This window comes from Olea europaea, chromosome 18 (genome assembly GCF_002742605.1).
Source record: "Olea europaea var. sylvestris chromosome 18, O_europaea_v1, whole genome shotgun sequence".
NCBI classification, from domain to species: domain Eukaryota; kingdom Viridiplantae; phylum Streptophyta; class Magnoliopsida; order Lamiales; family Oleaceae; genus Olea; species Olea europaea.
The window spans coordinates 20036184-20061979 of record NC_036254.1 but is presented as its reverse complement, the minus strand read 5'-3'; the positions used below and the strand labels follow the sequence as shown (position 1 = coordinate 20061979).

At 35.8% G+C, this 25796-nt stretch overlaps 1 protein-coding gene and 1 pseudogene across 1 annotated transcript; both read left to right on the top strand.

Annotated features, from left to right (window-relative positions):
• The first annotated feature begins 1486 nt into the window (after positions 1 to 1486).
• LOC111367714 lies at positions 1487 to 2851 on the top strand. The gene is made up of 3 exons (XM_022988735.1): positions 1487 to 1633; positions 1755 to 1807; positions 2490 to 2851. Exons 1-3 carry the CDS (start codon positions 1570 to 1572, stop codon positions 2613 to 2615), a joined length of 243 nt encoding a protein of 80 aa, XP_022844503.1. The 5' UTR covers positions 1487 to 1569; the 3' UTR covers positions 2616 to 2851.
• An 11914-nt stretch (positions 2852 to 14765) lies between these two features.
• Positions 14766 to 25796, top strand: LOC111366840 (annotated as a pseudogene).

The following is a 25796-nucleotide window of genomic DNA, read 5'->3' as shown; positions in this document are numbered from 1 at the left end:
GTTCGTGGTGGTGTTGCTGTTGCGGTGTGATGTGATGTGGTGACAATGGTGTTGCAAAAATGGTGGTGGCGATGGTCTTCAGCCGTGAATTTGATTTTGTGGTGGTTGTAGAGTAGTTTTAGAGTTTGTTTTGTTGGTGGTAGCGGTGATGGCCGTGGGCGTGAGTGATTGGAGGTGTTGACGGTGGTGGTAGCGATTGACAATGATCATGGTGATGGTGAAGGTCTACAATGGTGGTGGTGGTGGTGGTGGTGTTGTGGTGGTGGCAACTGTTGCAAGGAAATGGTGATCACAATTGATGGTAATGTTGGTGGAGGTGATACGTAACCAATTATTTTGTTATTTGTGACCAATTACTTAATTATGATCTAAAAATTTAATAATATGTGACTGAAAAATAATTTGTGATCAATTAATTTGAAAATTTGTGATCGACAAATAAATTGTGACCTATAATATTTTTTATTTGTGATCAATGAAATAAACTGTGACTTATAAAATTTTTGATTTGTGACCTCGAAATAAACCGTGATCTATAAATAAATTTTTTGATTTGTGATCGATATAATCTATGACTAATTAATTTGATAATATGTTACCAATAAATTAACAGTGACCTTTATTTATGTATCTATGACCATCAATTAATTAATATTTTTAATTAATTATATATATACCTGAATTTTGAATTTTTAAATTATTTACCTGAATTTTGAATTGTTGTAAAAAATACACTTGAAATATGATTTTTTTCCCCATTTTCTTTTTAACTAAAAAAACTAAGTGATCTTGGGTCATGCCTGGGCTTAAGTACATATCAAGTCATTGACCATCATAAGAAGTATCGAGCTATACTATGATGATAACTTTGTAATGCTCAAGACAAAAAACGAAGTGACGAGAGTACATAGAAAAAATAATAAATAGAAGCAAGACTTTGTTAGAAGTTGAAGACAACCAATAAATGACTAACACTACCCAACAAAAGATAATTGATGGTTGTACATTATTGATTGATACTAGCGTGTACTATTTTCACTAGAGATCGACTCACTAAAAAGATCAAGGCCCGTTTGATTCCTATTTTTCTTAAAATGTATTTTTCTTTCTCTTCTTTTCAACCACACATTTTTCATTAAAATAATATTACACGTAAATCAGAAACTTTTTATCCACATATTCTTCATCAATCTACTATTGTAAAATTCATTTTTCCTTAAAAATGGGTGTCAAACACCCTCGAAAATGAAAACCAAAAGAAAATCTTCAAATTACTGTGCTCTAAGCCATGCAGAAAAAAATCATCATCTGTCCCCCACCCCCACTCCCTATATACAGACACTATTTCTTATTTTTTTGATGTAAAACACACAAATATTCTAAAGTTGACTTCCATATTGTGGCTCAGAGGTAATGCATATCATCATCATTTATCAGCTATTGGGTGGGTGGGGTGCACTACAACAATTTTAACACCCATTTCTGCTTATAAAAACAGCCATTTCCCCCTTCACCCTTCTAGTACTAAAAAACATCCTTAATATCAGTGAATATAATACAAGCAAAGCCATGAGTCTTACTATGAAGGCTTCTTCTCTTCTTTTTCTGTTACTATTTGTCTCCCTATCTACAGGTTTTTAAGCTGAATACAATCTGGAAAAGTCTTTACTTTCAACTTAATCTTTATTGCTTAGCACATTGGATGCATGTGATAAACTATCAGCTGAGACATTTGTTGTTTTCTTGTTTTGTAGGCACGGTCTACTGCTCCGGGATTCGTGTAAAAACCGTTCTCATGAATCACAAGGTAATTTGGCTATTATTTATAGTTCCTTAATTCTATTTTGTTTCTATATTTTGTTTCTACCTTTTTAGAAACCCACACAAGAAGGTACCGACGATGAAATTTTATGCTGAAGTTGCCTAAAAAATGATAGGCATGTTTGGTAGGCAGTAGTAAACTCGTTTGTGAAAATATAATGCTTAAGATTTTAACTTATTTTGTTTAACGCTGTCCATTACTTTAGTGTTCACTTTACCAAACAAGCCAGTATAGTGTATATCATATGATGTCAACCATGAGCTATACGAAGAACATCCTTCAAGAAGGGGGAATGGTGTGAAAAAATAGAAAAATTGTGATCATATTTTTGAGATATAAGGTATGTCTCATCTTGTGGTGAGACGATGCTAAAAAGTTACCTTTTATAGCAAATTTTTTTCTCTACTAAACATATTCGAATTTTTTTGAAGTTACTTATCTTATAACGTTTAAATACTTCAAAAAATATTCAACTTTTTCACTTGATTTTCAAAAAAGTACTCTCACTTTTTTTAAGCATAGCCAGGCTTACGATTCGAGGGAATCTTCAATGGAAGTTTAGTTATCTTCTCGAGCAAATTGAAAGAATTTTCCACCTAAAGATTTGCTAACAATATTAACAAACCAATTAAGAGATTCAACTAATCTTTTCTGCATTTTTTTGAAGGGAGAAATGCAAGTAAATTCAAGAAAGCTCTTGGCACTTGATGCAGTGTTAGATTATGATTATGCAGGGCCAAATCCTAAGCATGATCCAAGAGGGAAAAAGGGCGGTGGTGGAAAAAATCCGTGACTCCTTCGTCCGGCCTTCTAGTCCGCTGCTGGAATACATAAAGATTTTGTTCACAAAATGACCACATCAGTTAATAGTTTTTCTAGCTATGCAATAACAGTCTGTCTCTCTAAATCTCTCTTGATGTCATGATACTGAAAATGCCGTAGTATTTCAGATGCTCTTATGTAAATTTTCTGTGGCCGGTCTCATTTTGATGTAACTCAGGAATGAATAAAATTTGTTCTTATTTTAAAGCAAGACTTAATCATTTATGGTCAACTATCTCTCAAGCACAGATTACCAGACAGAAGGCCTTGAAATTTGATGCTGCAAGCTTAAGTGAAAATCTTAACTCTTATGGAAGTACTAATGCAAGAATAATTAAGCATCTTATCAAATCTTCCAACTTAAGTAGAAACTTAAAAAATGTAAATTTCTTTCAAGTTTCAAACTATGCTTCTTCTAATTTGTTAATAAGTTCTTTCAATTGTAGTGTTAGTATCAGGTTTCAACTATCTCATCTGAAATTCAACTGGTGCCTAGTGAAAGTAGTTTAAACCTTTTTAGGCATTAAATCACACATCATTTGTGTAACCAAACACAAGCTCAAACTCAAGCTTTCTCTAACTCAAAACTCAAGCTCAAGCTCCATTTTGAGCCCACGAGCCCGGCCTTATCAAGGCGTACATCCGTGTGATCATTCATTCACTGAGCTATTTTTAGAAATTGGAGTAGTTTTTCGCCATGGGCTTAAGATCGAACTTGTTGCACCCCAAAAATATGTCCTCAACATAAGGCTCTTGTGACTCGAAGCCATGACCCTATGCTGTAATACCACTTGTTAAAATTAGGTTTCAATAATCTCATCTAAAAATCAATTGGTGTTCAGTGAGAGCTGGCTGAATCTTTTATGACATCCTATCCCCATCATTTGAGTGACCTAATTCATGGGCTTAAGAATGGCCTTGTTGCACTCCAAGAAGTAGCGTTATTGGGTTTGAAGCACCTAAGATCTTTGGAAATTTTGTGGCTAATACGATCTTCCTAAACTATGTTGAAGTTTTTTCTACTTTGGATAATACATGACAACCGACAAATTTGTAATATGTCTCCCTTGTTTAATGAATCATGTCCAGTAAAACATACCAAGCATGCCCATTATTCCCTCATTTATACAGACCGTGCCATTAGAGTACTTCCAAGTTATCTAAAAAGCAATGGCTACATAACCTGCTAAGACAGATAAGAGTATGTTGCAGTAACAGATACTAGTCATTCATACAGAGGCAACTACAAGCCATAAGCAGATCCTGGTACATGTCAAGTATATACAAGCCACAAGCAGATTGTATTTGTAACTATAGTAGATCGATATATTTTGTGTGAAAAGCATTATATGATGACTATTTCTGGTCTATTTCAAGATTATATGTAAAAAGCATAGGCCGAACAGGTGCATTCTTTTTAATTACTTCTGACTTTATTTACATATAACTAGTTGAACTTCGATTTCATGATGAAAGCAGAGTTGACACCCATATTCCAAGTGATAGTATACTGATTGTTGTTAAAGCTTGGCACAGTTCATACAAAGAACTTTGTTGCTCCAGAGGTAAATTTTCCCAATCTGTTCGCCTGCGCACATTTAAAATCCAAGAACAATCATGAAGTTAAAGAAGAGAAGAGCTTCTTCATTTATCGAGTAAATAAACGTTGCAAAAAGCCGATGAATATACTTTTTTCTATATTTCTCTTAAACAAAAAGCTGATGAATTGGAAACATGAAATGTTCAACTACCATTATACCCATCTGTTGTCATTTGTCATTTTGACTTTATGTTTTAATGGGAAACAGTAATCATTATACAACAAAATTAATCAATGAGCTGTCCTTATCAAAACGTCCTTATCAAAACCTTTTTTGCTAGTCTTTTTCACTTTAATTTACTGAACCACCTCGTATAAAAGCTTAAACTATTAGAAACGGAAACACTTTATATATTTTAAATATAGGATTCATTTTTTCACGAAAGATCCCACACATGCACGATTTTCATAAACTTGCGGCGACAAGACTCTTGACTTCATCTCCGCGCATTTATAAGTTTTCGTAAGCTATGTATGAATTTACTATAGGGATCCCAACAGAAAGTTGGAATTTCCAAGTAAAAACATCGTCTTGACTTTAAAGGCAGGTGGATTATCGATACACTGAATCATCTCATTGAAAAAGACAATAAAGACTTTCCAGCAGCTGGAAAGTAATCCAGCATTAACTTTTTAAAGCCATTCATTCAATGGTATTGACAGGCACTAGCCAACAAATAGAAATGCATACCCTAAATCAGCAATGACAATGCTGATGTTATCTTGTGAGCTTCGGTTCTTCAATACTTAGTTGCAGGTTAGAATAGTAATTGCAATTTAGTCGCAGAAATGGAAAATAATAATCCTGTGAAACTACTTACCAGAGCCATTGGCGCAAGAACTTCAGAAGCCATCTGTTAACAAAAGAAAATAAATTAACTATGCTTGCTCGGAAACTAAATTACTAAATAATAGTGCGTATATGACACGAGCATCTCCATGTTATCTAAGTTAAATTCTTACAAAATTAATAGCTTCCGTGCTGAAATACATGAAAGTACTCATAGATTACAAAAGTTTATTCATGAAAAATAGATTACTCTAACCAGTAAAGGTTATAAACAGACGTGTTCATGTAATCCCACAAGCCATTAGATGCTAATAGTATGTGTTTCGCGCGGGTTAGTCGCTAACAATTAAAAGGGATCAGACGATTGTGTAAGGGACAAATCTCTTGAGACAAAGTCCCAAAAATGAGTGTTCTTTTATTGGCGATGACTTTACAATTGGAAATCAAAAACAAAATGCCTCCAAGGGGCGCAAGCACACGAGTTACTGAAAAAAGTGTTTAAATCTAAACTAAGGAAATTAAAATTACATGTTCTCTGTTTCGAGAGTTTTTTATTCGGTCCTTTGCTCAATGTCTTTTCTTCCTTTTATACTCCATGGATGATCTTTTTTGTGATCAACCGCCTAAAAACTGCTTGATCGTTCTGCAACTGCCCACTTTCCTCATAATGGCCAGCTTGTCATGAAAACTGCCTTTTTTAACTGCTGTCATTACTCTTCGTCGTTCAACCGTTTTCGATTGAATTCCTTGAATCGTGGAACGTGATAGGGCTGCTTTAATAACTGCTTTGATAACTGCACTTCTTGATAACCACAACGCTTTATGTTTGTTAAGACTTTGGGCGACTTGAAGGTTTGGGCGAGAATAGGTAACAGCTCTGGGCGACTGCATGACACTCCATTCACTCAGATTCTGGGCGACTTACAAACTTGGGCGATGGCGTTACCGCGTTCTTGGGCCTCCCTATTTGGGCCTTCATCTTGAATTGTTTGATTGGGCTTCGTTCTTTGAGCTATCTGATCCCCCAAACACGCCATTTCACTGCACCATTAAATCACGCCTCAAATTTTTCGCGTCTCTCCCACGATTTACTGTTCATCTTTTGTTTCCCTACTACGTAACCCTGAAAAACTTCGTTCCATCTCAAATGGCTACTTCACAATCTCAAGCTGGCGACTCCTTTAGTTTTGATGACTTTCAGAAACTTTTGAGTCGTCCATACATAACTTCGAGTTTTCTCGCGCCCGTCGATATCGAACGCAATGAGTTCTACTTAGGTCCTTTCTTCAACAATGCAGAGGCAGTCGAACAGGCGGCGGTGGGTCAGCTATTTCCTTGGACTCAAGGCCCTCCATTTCTAAACTCTCTGCCGCTGGGGCCACTTCGAGAAAGAGGTATTCGCACTTGGCCTAAATCTGATGTAGCTTTCAGTAGGTGGCATGCTCGTCTTGTGGGCCATGGTCCTACTAAGGCACTTTTTGATAATGCTAGGATTTCTGATTTGTTAGAAATCTCTATTCGCCCCCTACTTTTGATTTAGCACTTTTTTCGATTGCTTTGAGTTTTTGGTCTTCTGAGTATAATACCTTTATTTTCCCTTTTGGTCCCATGTCTATTACTTTAAGGGATGTTGGGCCCTAGTGAATCTACCACCTTTGGGCGATACCATTTTTCCTGGTATCTTGATTTCTGGTGGCGCCCCAAAGTTTGGTAGAAACTACACCGAGTCTTATTCAAGCCTGCAAACCCTTCACAATCATTCAAGCACTGGGCCTTCCCATACTGAGCGAGTGGTTTTTCTTCTAGTTTGGCTTTGTAAATATATTTTGTGTGCGCCAAACATAAAGCCCTCCCTGAGTTATTTACCTATAGCGCATGAATTGGCGCGTGGCAAGCCTTTGAATTTATGTTCTTTCTTTTTGGCTGCCCTTTATAGAGGCATGGCCTCTCTTCAAACTCAATTGAAGAATGGTGCATCTCCCGCTGGTAGTGGATCTCTTTGGTTCACTCAACTGTGGTTGAGATCCTATTTTCCATTGCTTGGTGCTCCATCAATTTCCCGCTCCTCTGCTAGCTGTTATGGGCTAGCCATGGAGCCCTTGGCTCCTGTAAATATGTCCAGAAGGGACATTTTTTCATTCTTTTATTCTTTGGATTCAATCTCTTCCTTTTTTTGACTCCAGACTATGTACATCCCCCCTCCACTATAGATAGCGCGAGCACCTCCCTGCTCATTTGGATCCAGTTTTTAACCGGGAGGGAGCTATTTCATGATATTTTAATTGGGACCAATGCCAAGGCAGGGGTAGAAATTTATGCTCCCCAATTTTTTGCTCGCCAGCTTGGTTTCAGTCAAACTTGGCCTGTTCCTTCTTGCTATTCAAGGAACTTAATTGATCGTTTTCATATTATTAATAAGGCGGAGGCAGAGGCTATAAATGCTCGCAATCTTCTTTTAACCAGCTATTTTTCATTAGCCCCCTTTAATTCTAGCCACGCCATCCATCCTCTTTTTGAACAGCTCTGGGCGTCAGTGAAACGCAGATTATTTGCGGCTGATGCCAATCGTGTCTTTCATTCACTAGACCAGCCGAGCATTTCTTCCCCTCCTCCTGTTTTAGTCACTCCTTTGTCCATCCGGAGTCCTTCTCCTCCTCGTCGCGCTAAACAGTCTGCTCGTCCATCTTCTTCTCTTCCTGCCAAGCCTACTACAGTCAAGAGTGCCCCAAGCCGCAAACGGCTAGCCTCAGCATCTCCCATTCTGGAGGATGATGTTGATGATGATGATGATACCACTCTTATCGTCAGGAGAAAGGTAATTAAATTGGTTTACTCACAAGCATACTTTTCCATACTGAAACTTTTCTGTGTGCTGATGATTTTTTGGACTTCTCAGAAAAGTTCAGCCTCTCCTTCAAAGGATTTGGCATCGACAGCTCCTGCTCCATCATCCTCCGCTGAGGCTGCTTCATCCAAACCTGTTGATGAGGGGACTACGCTTAAAGAGACATCTTCAGTCCCAGAATCCTCATCACAACCCATGGATGAGCCACCTTCTTCCCAGGGCGTCAACCCCCCAAACATCGAAACAGAAGGTAATTCAGTTTTTTGATGCCTTACCTTTGCTTGTGCTATTGGTTTCTGATTTGTTGCTCTTGAGTTTTGCAGATACTCTTATGAGTCTGCCCGTTGTGGCAACATCTTCTCGCTCAGACAAGGGGAAGTCCTCACGAATGGAGGAGTCATTGGTGGCAGACTTGGCTGAGGACATGCCATCTTCCACGATTGTTGATGAGGTAATCTTTGCTTCACTTTTATTTCTATCTTGTTCGTTGTAGTGAGAATCTTTAATATTGGCAATTTTCCTTACAGGATGCTGACAAGATTGTGCGTTCTATCCAAGACTTGTTCGCTTCCTGGGGGCAAGTCAAGACATCTCGCCCTGCTCCATCTGATTGTCCTGCTGCTTCTTCAGAGGAAGATTTGAAGTTCCTCAAGCAGTCGATATTTGAGTACGTGTCCTTCATGGATATGGACATTGGTAGGGCTAGTGCTGCTAGACACAAGGATAAACTTGAGCATTTGAATGCGAAGTTGGAGCAAGCACTGACGCTTCCGTCGCTCAATCTTTCTGTCGATTTTAAAGCGACGTTGAAGGTTATCCACTCCGAGGTCCTTTCCTTGCTGGCTAAGAATGCTGAACTAAAGGCCAAAAGTACTCAATATCTTCGAGCCGTATCTGAGAAAGAGTCTTTGCGTATGGAGATCAACTAGGCTGAGGACGAGTTGAAAGAAATCTCTTTCGAAGTCATGATTGAAGACTCTTTGATGGTTAATTTGGCTGCTCAGGTGAAGGAATTTCAAGCCAAAATGGACGACTGCAAGGCGAGAATGGCTGCTAAAAAGTGCAACGCCTCCCAGAGAATTGAGCGAACTAAGTCCTTGGTTGAGCAGTACAAGAAGTTGGAAGTTGATGATGATGTCGTGGCCGAATTGAACATCACTTCCTCTCGGCAGAACGAGGATTGGGAAAAACTTAGGGAACGAGTTCGTTCAGTGTGGGGTGGACTATAATTAAGACATATGATGCCTTTTTCTTTTGTAATTTGATTTTCCCTTTGTAACTTTGTTCATCATTAATGAACATATATATTAACTTCTTGTGCATTTATTTGACGTTTGTTTTTTAGTCGTCAATTCTTCAATCATTTAACTGCTTTGTGCTAAAAATATTGCCCATTTTCTTTTGATATTTCCACCACTTTTCCCAAGACTTTGGGCTATTTAATTCCATTTACTAGGCAGAATGTGGCTGCTCATATTCTGTCTCTTTATCTCCACCCCCTATAAATGCACGTATGCTTCGCATTTTCCATCTTCCATCTTCATCTTCATCTTCATCTTCATTTTCTTCTTCAAAACCAATTTGCTGCCATTGTTTGGCACTCTGACAATCAATCCGATCCGAAACCTTCGTCTTTCTATAAAAATAGATTGTTTAGTCTGCCCATTTTACTATTTGCCTTGATGTCACCTTTGGTGTGGGAGGCATAGGAAATATTTTTTGGCCAGCAGCAAAGTTTTTACCATCGAAGTTCTTCCCATCGTCTCTTTGTCCTTTACAAGGAGTCGATGATAGAAGGCAATTTTTGGGATGCTTGCGGGCCACATTGCTTGCTGAGAGTGCTTCTCAGCTTCTTTGCCCGCCATTGCAGCGATGCATTAGGAAGGTGGTGAGGCCAGTCCACCCTCTTACTCTGCGATCAACCGGGAGATTAGCTTACTTTTGATTGTAGTTTGTAGAGCACCTATTATTTGTATTTTCGCATCTTTGTAATGAACGTTTGATAATAAAAGGACTTTATTTGAACGTATTTCGCTCTGACCTTGTTATCCTTAATCATTCAATATATTTTGATTATGCTTTTATCTGTTCACATTCCCATAAAGAAGGAACATATTTTTTCAAATATTTGCCGTTAATGAATCTCACGTGCTTGGTGCCATCTAAATCTTCCAAGTGATACGCTCCATTGGGCAACACACTGTTTATTTTGTATGGTCCTTCCCAATTGGGCGATCACTTCCCGTACTTTGGATCCTTGCTATCCAAAGGGAGTATCGTCTTCCAAACTAGTTCACCAAGGCTGAACGACTTGGATATGACTTTTTTATTATAAAACCTAGCTATTCTTTGTTTTTGAACTTGCAATCTATCTAAGACGTCTAACTTTAATTCGTCTAACCCCAATAAATTTTGAACTAGTGATTCGGCATACTCATCATCATTCAACTTATGTTGCAAGCACACTCTAATCGATTGCACGTTGATTTCCATAGGCAAAATGGCCTCCTGCCCATAAACAAGTTGGAAAGGAGTAACTTCATATTCGGCTTGATTGTTGGTGCACATTCTGTCTAAAGTGAATGCGAACTTATAGCAAATCCTTAAAGGATTAATCAATGCTACTCCTACTCCTGCACCTTTAGAGGTTTTTGACCCATCGAAATACAATACCCAAGGTTTTAACTCGAACGAATTGATTTCTAGTTCAATTTCTTCAGACATGTCAAGGCATGGATGATCGACTAGAAAGTTAGCCAAAGCCTAATTTTTGACTGTCTTTTGAGGTATATATTGTATCTCGAATTCTGACAAAGCTAGTGTCCAAAGGCCTACCCTTTGGTGTAAAATGGGGCGCGAGAACATATACTTAACTAAATTTACTTTAGAAATTAAATAAACGGTTACGGGCCGTAAATAAGCCCTTAATTTTGTACATGTGAAATACAATGCAAGACATAATTTTTCGATAGCAGAGTAATTACTTGTCACAATATGTACGCAAACGGGATCGAGCGAACACACAATATAACGAAAGTTGAACTTTATTCACCATGGAATTTAAATTTCTAATGGTTTACAAATTAGCACAATCCCAGCTCATGACCAATTCATGACCTAGAGATCTATTTATACATATGCTTACCCAGAGGCAAATGTTTTAGACCATCAGCCTTCCTCGACTCCTTTCTTCACCATCCTTCGATTAAGACAAAGCAAGTTTAAAATGAAAAAATAATCAACATTTTGAAAATTTTCCGAGAAATAAAAAATTTACCTACTCATTTTTTTGTCTAAAAACATGCATCACCAAAAGCACGGGATACTGAGATATCTCTGAATATTCTTCCATTACCAATCTGTAGACATCAGATTCTAAAAAAAAAGGTTGAACCCCAACCTTAAGGGTCCCCCACCGCCCCTACCCTGGAGTATCGTGAGGGAGGTAAATCGTAGGTTATGCCTCCAAGAGTACAGGGTGGAAGGCTGCTTGTACACTTGCACTTACCCAAGAGTCAAATCCATATTTCAGGATTCGAACCCTTGACGCGGCAGCCTCAAGCAAAGCTGGATTTCTCCACCTTCCCCTTTTACCACTTGGAGATGTGCCCTGGAGGCGTAGACATCAGATTCTAGATTCATCAGCACCTGTGATAAACCACGGAAACAATATTACGGAACTCAAAGAAAAAGGATATTAGGCTTTCGAAAACTTAATGTAAATGATTTTCGGGGAAAAATTGGAGCAAAAAATAGAAATACCTATGATTCTTCTGATTTCTTGAAGAGAAACTTCGTTATTTCCATAGGGCGATAGGGATTCATCAAAACTTTTGCTTTTACCAGATCGTGAGAGAGCCTGCAATAAAGAAACAGAAAAAGGCAATCTGTCCTTTTTATCCAGAACAAAATACTATTTTCTAATTATACTTAACCCAGACATGAGGAAGATTGAAGATGAATGGTTACATACCACGCACAAATCACCAACAGGTAAAATGAAGAGCAAATCGTTCCCAAAAAAAAAGCTATAGCTGTCGAACCAGATTCGGTACCTTTCCTGCTTTGGGGATTATTGGAATATTGTTCAATGTGTACAATGAGGAGTGATTTGGAGGGATTAGATGTTGATCAACTATGAGAAAATCAAGCAGAAGCAAAATAAGAAGAAAAAACGAAGTGGTAGGAAAATGGTACAAGCAATTGCCATGGCTCAAGGTCGGGAAGTTCTCGGCCTTGGTTATTCAAAACATAAACAATAATGTTGAACTGGGCACTTGCTTGGTTTTGTGCTAGGTACTCACCCAATGTATATTTTTATCCATTTGATTTTGAATTTCGATCTCTTTTCATCAAGCTTCACAATTTTTTGGCCTGATTTTTGTATATTTTCATGCATGATTATTGGAATACCATATATAGAGGTGGTTTCCATGATTAGAAACATATCCTAAACATCAAATCTATACCATTTTCTCACACTTGGTTTCTATAATTTTGTTATTTTAAGTTTATTTTCCAAATTTGTTTGCTTGATTCAATTTTTGGATTAAAGTTTCGAATATTCCTACAAACTATTGGCAATTGAAAGCCTTTAAGCATTTATCTTGGTGGCGACAAATATCGTTTGAGGATAGCAATTCATATTCGTGTTCAAACCTTCCATTTAGTGGATTATTAGTGTTGTTGGTTTTCTTTGTCCTTCATCAACTTTTGATCAACAAACGGAACCCCATCTAATTCCCGATGCACTCGTCAATGAAGATGGCACATCTATTGCAATTGTGGAGCAACGTCTACCCTTTCCACCTTTAACTACGATCTCCTTTCTTACAGTCTTGTTATAGCCATAGTTATAGTAAATCTCGTTCAGTAGAAATTTTGAAGCTGTCGACTGGACAAAGCCATTGGAGGGAGTTGAAGCTCAGTAAAGAGCTTCAGAAGTACAAAGCACATGGTACTACTACTATCAGTGGGCAAAAATTGCTTGGTTGAATTTTAGTGTAGGATAAGAGTATAATAGAGAGGGAAAGATGAGCCTTAACTGATTTAACGGATTATATTTCAAGATTCTATCCATGTGGCGCAATGCCTGGATATCTAATTTATGAATAAAAAATTTAAAGCTATAAAAGAATTATTATTGGAACTAAATCAAAAATAAAAATGCTGATGTTATCTTGTGAGCTTCTGTTATTCAATACTTAGGTGCATGCTAGAATATTAATTGCAATTTAGACACGGAAATGGAAAATAATAATCCTGTGAAACTACTTACCAGAGCCATTGGCGCAAGAGCTTCAGAAGCCATCTGTTAACAAAAGAAAATAAGTTAACTATGCTTGCTCGGAAACTAAATTACTAAATAATAGTGCGTAAATGACCTGAACATCTTCGTGTTGTCTAAGTTAAATTCTTACAAAATTAATAGCTTGAGCTGAAATCAATGTTTTAAAAATCGACCCGGGCATTGACCCGGAAAAGAAAGAGGGTAGAGGTTTAAAGGGTCGAACTAGGAACGAATTGGATGAAAAATTAAATAAATAAATACACAAATAAACTATAAAATATCACAACTATAATAATTTTTAAATTTTAGTGTTCTCATTCAAAGTAAATATAATCAATGTTGGTTAATTAGGTTTATTATATTAATTTATTTTATAACCTCAAAAACTAACAACTAATAAGTTGCTTTGTTCAAATTAAAAATTACAATCTTGTTGGGGTTTATGATTTGTTAATGAAAATAATGAAGTAAATTAGTAAGCACTTGGAAAAGTTAGAATTAACAGTTGACTATTATCTCACATTGGAAGATAACCATAACATTGAAAAAATGGCCTCCTCTAAAAAGGAGTTAGTATCCCACATTGGAAGATTACTAAAATATTGAAAAAATTATCTCCTTTAAAAAAGGAATTAAAGGAGAATAAATTATATAAAAATGTTATTTGGGCCTTCAATTGCAATTGGTGGCCAATTAAGATAGTTAAAACTTTTTGTTAAAAAATAAAAAATAAAATTACCCAGGAAAAATCGTGGCTGGTTTACCAATTAACGGTTGAACTGGCCAGGTTGATAGTTTATTAGCTGATTTTTTAATATCCGGTTAATGTATGAGTACCAGATCGGATTAAAGGTTGATTCACGGGTTCTCGTTTGAACCGGTCGGTCTGATCTGATTCGATTTTTAAAACATTGGTTGAATTACATGAAAGTACTCATAGATTACAAAAGTTTATTCATGAAAAATACATTGGTTGAACTTTTTTCATAGCGAAGGCCATGGAATTTAACTTCTAAATGGTTTACAAATTAGCAAAATCCAAGCTCATGACTAATTCATGACCTTGAGATCTATTTATACACATGCTTACCGAGAAGCAAATTTTTAGACCATGAGCCTTCCTCGATTCCTTTCTTCACCATCCTTCGATTAAGACAAAGCAAGTTTAAAAATGAAAAAATAATCAACATTTGAAAATTGTCCGAGAAATAAAAAAATAAACCTATTCATTTTTTGGTCCAAAAACATGCATCACCAAAAGCGCGGGGATGCTAAGATGTCACCGCATATTCTTCCATTACCAATCTGTAGACATCAGATACTAGATCTATCAGCACCTGTAATAAACCACAGAATCTATATTATTGAACTCAAAGAAAAAGGATATTAGGTTTTCAAAGACTTCATGCAAATGATTTTCGGCGAAAATTTGGAGCCAAGTATAGAAATACATATGATTATTCTGATTTCATGAAGAGAAACTTTGTTATTTCCTTAGGGCGATGGGGATTCGTCAAAACTTCTGCTTTTACCAAACCGTGCAATAAAAAAAAATCTAGAACAAAATACTGTTTTCTAATTAAAATTAACCCAGACATGAGGAAGATTGAAGATGAATGGTTACATACCACGCACAAATCACCTACAAGTAAAATGAAGAGCAAACCGTTCCGAAGAAAAAAAGTTGTAGGTGTTGAACCAGATTCAATACCTTCCCTGCTTTGGGGATTATTGGAATATTGTTCAATGTATATAATGATGAGTGGTTTTGAGTGATTAAATGTTGATCAACTATGAGAAAAACAAGCAGAAGCAAAGTGAGAATAAAAAACGGATGTTGTTGGAAATTGATATGGGCGTAACCAAGGCTGGTTTCGTGCTAGACACTCACCTAATGTAAACTTTTACCTATTGGTTTTGAATTTTGGTGTCTTTTCATCAAGCTTCACACTTTTTTGGCTTGATTTTTGCACATTTTCGTGCATGGTTATTGAAGTAACAAATAGGGGTGGTTTTCATGATTAAAAACATGTCCTAAACGTCAAATCTATACCATTTTCTCCGACTCAAAGATCAAATCTTATTTCTATAATTTTGTTCTTTTAAGTTTATTTTCCAAATTTGTTTGCTTGATTCAATATTTGGATTAAAGTTTTGAATGCTCCTACAAAATATTTGCAATTGAAAGCCTTCAAGCACTTATCCTGGTGACGACAAATAACGTTTGAGGATAGCAATTCATATTTGTGTTAAAACCTTCCATTTGGTGGATTATTCTTGTTGTTGGTTTTTTTGGTCCTTCATCAAATTTTGATTAACAAACCGAACCCCATCTAATTCTCGATGCACTCGTCAATGAAGATGGCACATCTATAGCAATCGTAGAGCAACGTCTACCCTTTCCACCTTTAATTACAATCTTCTTTCTGGCAGTCTTGTTATAACCTTAGTTATAGTAAATCTCGTTCAATAAAAAATTTTGAAGCCATTGGAGGGAGTTGACGCTTAGTAGAGACCTTCAGAAGTACAAAGCACATGGTACTACTACTATCAGTGGGCAAAAATTGCTTGGTTGAATTTTAGCTTAGGATAAGAGTATAATAGAGAGGGAAAGAAGAGCCTCTAACTTATTTAACGGATTAGATTTCAAGATTCTGTCCACTTGGCACACTGCCGTTGGATATCTAATTAATGAATAAAAAATTAAAGCCATAAAAGAATTATTATTGGAACTAGGTCAAGATAATTAAAGAATAAGATTAAAAAAGTAATTTTATTTTTTTCAAATTCATCCCCTCCTTAAATTGGATAATTGTGAACCTCATTATTACACACACAATTTGTAATCATAAACAGTCAATCAAGAATTGATAAACAAAGATTCAACGAATTCAGAATGTGAGCTACTTAGTTCCAAGATTTAACAGAATAAACTCTTCAAATTTGTCAAGAACTAGCATTTTCTCGTTAGGAATTCATGCGCCTATGAAACTTAATTTCATTGGTTATAGTTCTTAATTCGGAGGTGGCGGTGCTGGAGGAACCAGTTATATGATTTTGTGTCAAGAAGTTAAACTAGGAAGTGTGATAAGGAAGTCTAGGAGTGTAATTAAGGCCACTGAGCACATAGGGGCCTGGCTCAATGTACACGAGTTGTTTCTTGGGGATGAAGAGAAAATTATTGAGATTTTTGATAAGCCAAGGCAGAACCTGGAAGAACGTATCTCGAAATTTTACCCTGCTCAGGAGGCATTGTTCTTCATACATGACTGGATTGTGGAGATGGATAACAAGGAGTTTGGGTATTGGCACGGTGGTGAGAATGGTTGCAAGGTGATAACAAGGCTAGTGGTGCCACGGATTCATCTGGGGAGCTTACTAGGCAAAGGAGGGAAGATAATCGAACGAATAAAAATCGAGTCTAATACCCATATCAGGATTTTACCCACAGGTCACAATTTACCCCGTTGTATGGCAAAGATTGTTCAGGTTTTGATCTATCTTTTCCCTTTGGATCGTTGAGTATTTCTTCAAAGAACCAATAGTTCTAGTACAGACAAGATACCATAGATCTTAAAAAGTTTATGTTGGAAAAATGGGTTTAATAGCTTATTTTGGCATAAAATTTGAGTGGGACCCGTTGGTCCAATTTGAAATATCGAAGTTGATCTGTGTTCTCCTCCGTGAAAGTATCAAAACCATATATTCATTTGTCAAAATTGATGAATGGATGAATGAGAAATTGGAGCTCAAAGTTGACTATTGGAAGATGGTTTATGTGGAAAAATAGGATTTGTCCCACATAGAAAAATGAAGAAAGCATAAACCACTTTATATATGGTTACACTTTGGAAGGGTGTAATCATGTATAGTATAGAGTCTCTCTCCACATGTGCGCGCATGTGGTGCAAATCAAGGATCGAAATAGTACATCGAGCCTTGAACTTGTGGCAGGTGCAACCTGCGTACACGAATGTCGGACCAAATAGAGCAAAAATTGACCTCTTTGGAGTGTCCACGTTTTGCTATTTTTTGACTTTCTTCAACTGACTGTTTAAATTTTTAAAACAATCAAAACTCCTATATTCATTGTTGAGTTAATGACATAACTCTTGGCCACTTAAGTCACCATTACAATCTATTTATTTGGCAATTCTTTTCCATTACATTCATCGAAAATACACAAAAATTCACCGTTCTGTATGCTGCACAATATTGTTCTGTCTGCATATATATTTTCTGTCAAACGTCTGGGTGGTGATATTGTTCGAATACTAAGTCAGTTTGTCGAAATAGTTTCTGCAGTGCTTAGATTTTACTGGTTTATCATTGTATCCCGAGAAACATATGCTCGAATTAAATCAAAAACACTTACGGTGAGAGGGCGAATCTGTTTTAAGAAAACTGTGCTCGCACAGGCCTCAGGTTGAGAGTTCATTCGTCATTTATTTATTTCCTATGATTTTATCTTTATTGTTCGTATATTTCTGTAATTTATTCATGTGCTTCATATAATTTGCAGTTTTATTATTTTGTCATTTTATTTATGTTTTAAATAAAATCAGATTAACGAGAAGAAAAATGGGAATACAATTTCTCCAAATTTTTTACAAAATACAGTTTTGCATACTACATATATGATATATGTAAGATCGGTATATGTAAATACAACAAACTGTCGCAATTACGATAAGCCGGTATATGTAAATACGGTAAATTGTTGCAAATACAATAAGCTGTAAATACGGTAATTTGCATATATGATAATTTGTATATACGGTATGGGTAAATATGATATGTTGCATAAATCTGATATGTAAATTGCATATACGGTACGAATAAATTTGGTTTCATCCACTACACTAATTTAATCCAACAAACTTAAAACAGATTGTTAATACATATTGATAGTAAACAAGTTGTTTATTTTGGTTCATTGGAAACTTATATTTGTTTTAATTTCAGAAATGGATGTGACCCAAACTGTTCCTGCTGAAAATCAAGTTGTGGCTTTACTGCAACTAAAGGGCCAAGCTCTGTTGTGGCTAAGTTGCCAAGTCATGTTGTGAGTCAAACTGTAGCTCCAACAACAGGCCAAACCATTACTGTTCCAGTTAATCATGGAAAAAAATCGAAGAAATTCAATAGCATGAATTTCAAGAGGTGGCAGCAGAAAATGCTATTTTACCTGACCACCTTGAATTTTGCGAGATTCTTGACTGAAACTGCTCCAAAACTCAATAAAGGAAAGGGATATGTTCAAGCAGTCAGTGCACTTGATGTTTGGAAACATTCGGATTTTTTGTGCCGAAACTACATTATGAACAATTTAGTAGACAAGCTATACAATGCATATAGTACTATAACTGCTAAGGAATTGTGGAGTCTTTGGACTAAAAATATAAAACTGAGGATGACGGAGCTAAAAAGTTCATTGTCAACAGATTCTTAAATTATAAGATGGTAGAGTCCAAAATAGTTATCAATCAAGTGCAAGAACTCCAAGTGATTCTTCACGAGATTCATGTCAAATGGATAATGTTGAGTGAAACATTTCAAGTGGCTGCAATTATTGAAAAAGTGTCTCCTGCATGGAAAGATTTTCAAAAATTATCTTAAGCATAAACGAAGGGAAATGAACGTCGAAAAACTAATTGTTAGACTTCGAATTGAAGAAGATGACAAGAGTTTCGAAAAAAGGTGGTTCAATCCTAGTGCTACTAAAACTAATGTTGTGGAGCATGGTCAAAGTAGTAAGACCCACAAAAAAAGTCTAGGCCATCTGGTGGCAAAGGGACTAATCTAGGATCGAAATGTGAAATTTTTAAGAAGAAAGTAGGCCACAAGTTTTCGGAGTGTAGATTGCCAAAGAAGAAGAAATAAGAAAATATGGTTGATGATGTGTCAGAAATGAACTCGTAGCCATAATTTCAGAAGTGAACATGGTGGTTCAAACCCAAAAGAGTCGTGGATTGACACTAGTGATTCAAGGCACGTGTGCTCTAATAAAGGGTTGTTTGATACGTTCAAAGCAATTGAGAATGGGGAGAAGTTGTTCATGAAAAATTCAGCAACTTTTAAAATTAAGGGTCAAGGAAAGGTGGTTTTGAAGATAACCTGGGGAAAGGAGTTGACTCTTAACAATGTGCTATATGTGTTAGAAATTTGCAATAACCTAGTGACGGGGTCGCTTTTGAATAAGCATAGTTTTCGCATTGTAATTGAGTCAGATAAAGTTATTTTGCTAAAAAGTTGAATGTTAAAAGGCCATGTTTTTTATGGTATGTTTAAATTGAATGTAATGGTTGTTAAATCAAAAATAAATAAATAAAACTCTTCTACTTACTTGCTTGAGTCTTCTAATTTGTGGCGTGGTAGATTAGGATATGTTAACTATGATACTTTACGTAGACTAGTTAACTTGAATTGCATACCCAAGTTCCACATTGGCTCCAAACATAAGTGTGAAATTTGTGTTGAGACAAAATTGACAAGGTCATCCTTTAATTCAATTGAACGAAACACAGAATCACTTGATTTAATTCACAGCTATGTATGTGATTTAAAACTTGTACAAACAAGAGGTGGCAACAAGTATTTCATTACTTTTGTCGACGATAGAACAAAATACTATTATGTATATCTGTTCAAAAGCAAAGATGAAGCTATAAAGAAATGTGTTCTCTATAAGAATGAAGTTGAAAATCAACTTAATAAGAAAATTAAGGTGTTGCGAAGTGATCAAGGTGTTGAGTATGAAGCATCATTTGCTAAATTCTGTGCATAACATAGAGTCATACATGAAACCACTGCACCTTATTCTCCGCAACAAAATGGTGTTGTTGAATGGAAAAATTGCACCTTAAAGAAAATGATGAATACAATGCTAGTAAATTCTAAATTACCTCAGAATATGTGGAGGGAAATTATGCTATTAACAAATTACCTTTTAAATAAGGTGCTCTAAAAGAAAATGGAAAAGACCCCTTATGTGCTATGGAAATAAAAGAAATCTTCCTATACATACTTACGAGTGTGGGGGTATCTTGCCAAAGTGGTCATTCCAACACCAAAGAAGGTAATGATAGGGCTAAAAACAGTAGATTGCATCTTTATTAGCTATGCACATAATAGTTTTGCTTATCGATTTCTTGTGTATGATTCTAAAATCCCAGACATACACAAAAATACGATATTGGAATCAAGAAATGCTTTATTCTTTGAACATATATTTCCATATAAGTCCAAAGAGAAAGCAAGCTCTTCTAAACAAACATATGAGACTATTACTAAGAATAGTCAGGACGAAGAACTAGAAGAGCAGATTGAGGTTAAACATAGCAAACGAAAAAGGACAGAAAAATCTTATGGTCCTAATTTTCCGACCTATATGCTAGAAAGTGAATCTAAAAGTTATCAAGAAACTGTGAATTCCTCTGAAAGACCTCAATGGAAAGATATCATTAAAAGTGAAATAGATTTCATACTGCAAAATCATACATGGGAGCTAGTGGATCTTCCTCTTAGAAGTACACCACTAGGCTACAAATAGATTTTCAAACGAAAAATGAAAACAGATGGAACTATCAAAATGTATAATGCCAGATTAGTAATAAAATGTTTCAAACAAAGGGAAGGTCTTGATTACTTTGATACGTATTCTTCAGTGACAAGAATAGCATTTATTAAGGTGATACTTGCTATTACCGTTTTACGAAATTTTGAAATACATCAAATGGATGTTAAAACTCTCTTTTTAAATAGAGATTTAAAAAAGAAATCTATATGGATCAGCCCGAGGGATTTTAGTTACTAGGGCAAGAAAAGAAAATCTGTAAATTGGTGAAGTCATTATATTGCTTTAAACAAGCACCCAAAAAATAGCAAGAAAAAATTGATAATGTCATGATATAGAGTGGATTTAAAATCAATGAATATGACAGTTATGTTTTTACGTTGACAACATGCTTATTGTTGGTAGTGACAATAAGATGATTGAATCCACTAAAAATATGTTAAATTCGAGATTTGACATGAAAAATATAGGTTTAGCTGATATTATACTTGGAGTCAAAATCTCAAGAACATTAGATTGGCTAAATCTAAGTCAGTTACATTATGTGGCAAATTTTTAGAAAAATTCAATAAGAATAATACTGGCTTGGCTAGAACACCGATAGATACAAGTCAACATCTATAAAAAAAAGAGTGAAAGTGTCTCTCAAGTAGAATACTCGAGAGTTATTGGAAGTCTAATGTACTTGATGAACCATACAAGACCAGACATAGCCTACACAATCAGTAAACTGAGTATAAACGAGTAATCCAGGACTGATCACTGGAAAGGAATAGTAAGAGTACTAAGGTGCTTAAAAATATACTCGTGACTATGGATTACACTATGCCAGATATCTAGCAGTCATTGAAGAATACAGTGATGCTAATTGGATATCTGATAGAAAAGACTCAAAGTCCACCAGTAGATTTGTGTTCACATTGGGATATACTGCCATATCCTAGAAATCCTCTAGCAAATAGTTATAACCAGATCTACTATGGAATTTGAGTTTATAGCTCTAGATAAATGTGGTGAAGAGGCCGAATGGTTGCTCAACTTCTTAGAGGATATTCTAAAATGGTCGAAACATGTGCCAACAATTTGCATATATTGTGATAGCCAATTAGCAATTGAAAGGGCATAGAGTAACATGTACAATGAAAAGTTTAGACATATACGTCTTAGACATAATACCATAAGACAACTATTCTCAACTGGAGTTATCACTATTGACTATCTAAGGTCAAAAGATAACATTGCGGATTCGCTAATCAAATGATTAAATAGAGAGTTAGTTGTAAGATCATCAAAAAGAATGAGACTTAAGCACTTGAATGGATAAGCCATTACAAAGGAAACCCAACCTAATTGACTGGAGATTCCAAGATTTAGATTCAAAGGGACAACCTAATTGTAAAGACTTAATAAAATCACCGTGGGGTGTTACCTCCTGTCCCTTCCTATGATGTAACAGTGATGCTCGTAAGGATAAATGATAAGCAATAGGCTTTTAATAATTCTTTTGCATCGTAAGTCGAGCCAAGTAATGCGAGTTACTTGTAATAAGAAATCACCTATGTGAGACAGAAGTGTGGCCGCTTCTAGGAGAATTGTGTCGTGCTCAATTCTTAGAAACTCTCATAGAACCAGACGTATGTTCATGGCCAAAATGAACATAATAATAAGAACTGATTTGTGTTACGAAGAATCCTGTGTGGAGTATATCATCATTTACATAAAGGTAGAACAGTTCAAGGACAACGCGTCTATTGATCAGCTAGTAAAGTAAATATAATTTCACAAAAGAAGGTTCAAAGGGTAATACCTACCTATCCTATGCAAGTATCAACCGTTGAATTGTCTCACCAAGTCTAGCGTTTCACGGTCATGTGTCTCTCCCAATTTTCATTCATGTGGGAGATTGTTGAAAAAATAGGTTTAGTAGCTAAGTTTGCCATAAAATTTGAGTGGGACCCGTTGGTCCAATTTGAAAGATCAAAGTTAATCCCTGTTCTCCTCTGTGGGAGCATCAAAACCATATATTTACTTGCTAAAATTGATGAATGAAAAATTGGAGGTCAAAGTTGACCATTGGATGATGGTTTATGTGGGAAAATAGGATTTGTCCCACATAGAAAAATGAAGAAAGCACAAACCACTTTATATATGGTTACATTTTGGAAGGGCGTAATCATGTGTAGTATAAAGGCTCTCTCCATATGCGCGCGTATGGGGGTGCAAATCAAGGATTGAAATAGTACATCAAGCCTTGAACTTGTGAGTGGACGCAACCTATGTACATGAATGTCGGACCAAACGAAGCAAAAATTGGCCCATTTGGATTGTCCACGTTTGCTGTTTTCTTGGTTTTCTTTAACTGACTATTTAAATTTTTAAAACAATCAAAACTCCAATATTCATTGTCGAGTTAATGACATAACTCCTGGCCGCTTAAGTCTCCATTACAAACTATTTATTTAGCAATCTTTTTCCATTGCATTCACCAGAAAATACACGAAAATTCACCATTCTGTATGTTGGACAGTATTGTTCTGTCTGCTTATATATTTTCTGTCAAATGTCTGGGTAGTGATATTGTTCGAATACTAAGTCAGTTCGTTGAAATAGTTTTTACAGTGCTCAGATTCTACAGGTTTACCGTTATATCCTGGAAAACAAATGTTCAGATTAAATATCAAGCACTTACGGTGAAGGTACGAATCTGTTTTAAGGAAAGTGTGCTCGCACAAGCCTCAAGTTGAAAGTTCATCCATTATTTATTTACTTCCTTGGATTTTATCTTCATTGTTCGTATATTTCTGCAACTTATTCATGTGCTTCATATAATTTGCAGTTTTATTATTTTCTCGTTCTATTTTATGTTTTAAATAAAATCAGATTGATAAGAAGAAAAATGGGAATATAGTTTCTCCAAAAAAAATTCTAAATACAGTTTTGCATACTGTATATACGGTATATGCAAGACCAATATATGTAAATACGGTAAACTGTCTCAAATAAGATAACTTGGTATGTGTAAATACTGTAAACTGTTGCAAATACGGTATGTTGTTGCAAATACGGTAACCTGCATATACGGTAATTTGTATATACGATATGGTGCATAAATCCAATATGTAAATTGCATATACGATATGAATGAATCCGGTTTCATCCACTACGCTAATTTAATCCAATAGTTTCTTGATGCAAAATGTTTGAATCTTAATGCTGATCTTGTTTCGAAATGATGAATTGATAATCCTAGGCCGTTGAAGGATATGATATGTGAACATGTAATCCTAAACAATAAAATTCATTAATTTACTGATGAGTTGACAAAAAAAGTTATTAAATTTCTACCTTTGAGAAAATTATAGCTTTTGAATTCTTGGAACAAATCCTTAAATATGATCGTTAAATGAATTTTTCATGCATTGCTGACAATTGTATTATATATCCGAAGGCATTACTGAACACTTGTCTCTTCATTTTTGCATTTTTTACGACATTTCGAAAAGCTTGGGATTAAGACTCATTTTGCTCTCGTTTCTGCTAATCGAGTAATGCCTTTGTTTTCAAATGACTTTTTAATTTTGTTCTCTTTCACAGGTTGTTGGTGACAACAATGCAGTGAAAGATGCTATAGCAATAATATCCACATGATTAAGAGAGAGCCAACACCATTACAGAAACCAGTTCCTTAATCGTCTACATTCATCTCAGCATATGGTTTAATTCCGCACACTAATAGTACAGCAAGAAGATCATTTGTTGAAGGGTCTGGTCTTGGATCAATTTTTTCAGTTGGTTACAAGAGCAATATCACATCCACTCGTTCATCTGGATATGCCNTTGTTGAAGGGTCTGGTCTTGGATCAATTTTTTCAGTTGGTTACAAGAGCAATATCACATCCACTCGTTCATCTGGATATGCCTTTGAATCTGAACTTACTCCTCTAGCTCACCATGCACAATCATTTTCTGGTGAGGGCATTGTGTTTCGTTTACTTTGCCCAGCTGACAAGATTAATAGTGTTGTTGGAGGGTCAGATGGGATTGTTGATTTGCTCCGAAATAAAGTCAATGTGGATGTGAAGGTTGCTGATCCAATTGCTATTGTAGACGAGTGTATAATTATTATTTCATCTGATAAGGTACATCTACCTCTCTCTTAATTTTATATGTAGCATAGTTTTAGTTAGCTGTGTTCTTCAAACAAGTTGAATTTCTACATTTCGTTTCAGGTTTGTGAATTAAATTTGAACATCTAAGTGTATACTGTGGATTAAGATGGAGTTAGGCTTTTGTGTTCTCCAGAAGGTCATATAATATGTTTCACTTGTATGTCTTTTTTAGGGACTTGATGATGAGATGTTTCCTACTCAAGAAGCTTCGATGCATATTCAACCTGTATTTTCGATCTTGTTCCCGGAAAAGAAAGTATTATTACCACCTGATTGCTCATGTAATCAGACGAAGCTGGATGCTTACGATTAAAAAAGATGGAACATTACCTGAGATGAAGAAAATAATAGGTGCAAACATACAGTACCTGCCTAGAGAAGAAGTTCCACTAGGTATATCAGGGTTCGACGAGATTGTGCAAGTTTGTCTCTTTATACTCTTGTAAATCGAAGAAATGTTTCTGTTAGTGACATGCCTGCCTTTTGATGGTCTAAACCATGGGATGTCATATCTATGCTAGAAATGATTTGGTGAAAGATTCTGAGAAGAGGTTCACAGACTAATACAATTCTGGCAATCTTAAATTAACTTTTATATACAGATTATTGGGAAGATCTGAGCAGCTCGAGAGGCTCTTATTGTGGTAACATCAAGTATACGTAGTTACATGACCCAAGAGTTGCTTAAAAAAGATCTATCACTACCTTTTGTTTCATCTACTAGTCCTAAGAAGGCTTCAAGCAAAAAAATAACTGCTCTTGTAACCCATGCCAGAAACGGTCCTGTCATTTCAATTCAATAGAATACACCAACTGTAGAAGCTTCTCAGCAAGTGAAAGTAAGTAGATATGTATATTATTTTTTTGTGTGAACAGCCATGA

What these genes read in the sequence shown, in the direction of transcription:
- LOC111367714 (XM_022988735.1), top strand. Translation starts at nt 1,570, where the DNA reads ATGAGTCTTACTATGAAGGCTTCTTCTCTTCTTTTTCTGTTACTATTT. An exon ending in ATTTGTCTCCCTATCTACAG is followed by an intron (nt 1,634 to 1,754) that starts GTTTTTAAGCTG and finishes CTTGTTTTGTAG; the next exon opens with GCACGGTCTACTGCTCCGGG. An exon ending in CCGTTCTCATGAATCACAAG is followed by an intron (nt 1,808 to 2,489) that starts GTAATTTGGCTA and finishes ATTTTTTTGAAG; the next exon opens with GGAGAAATGCAAGTAAATTC.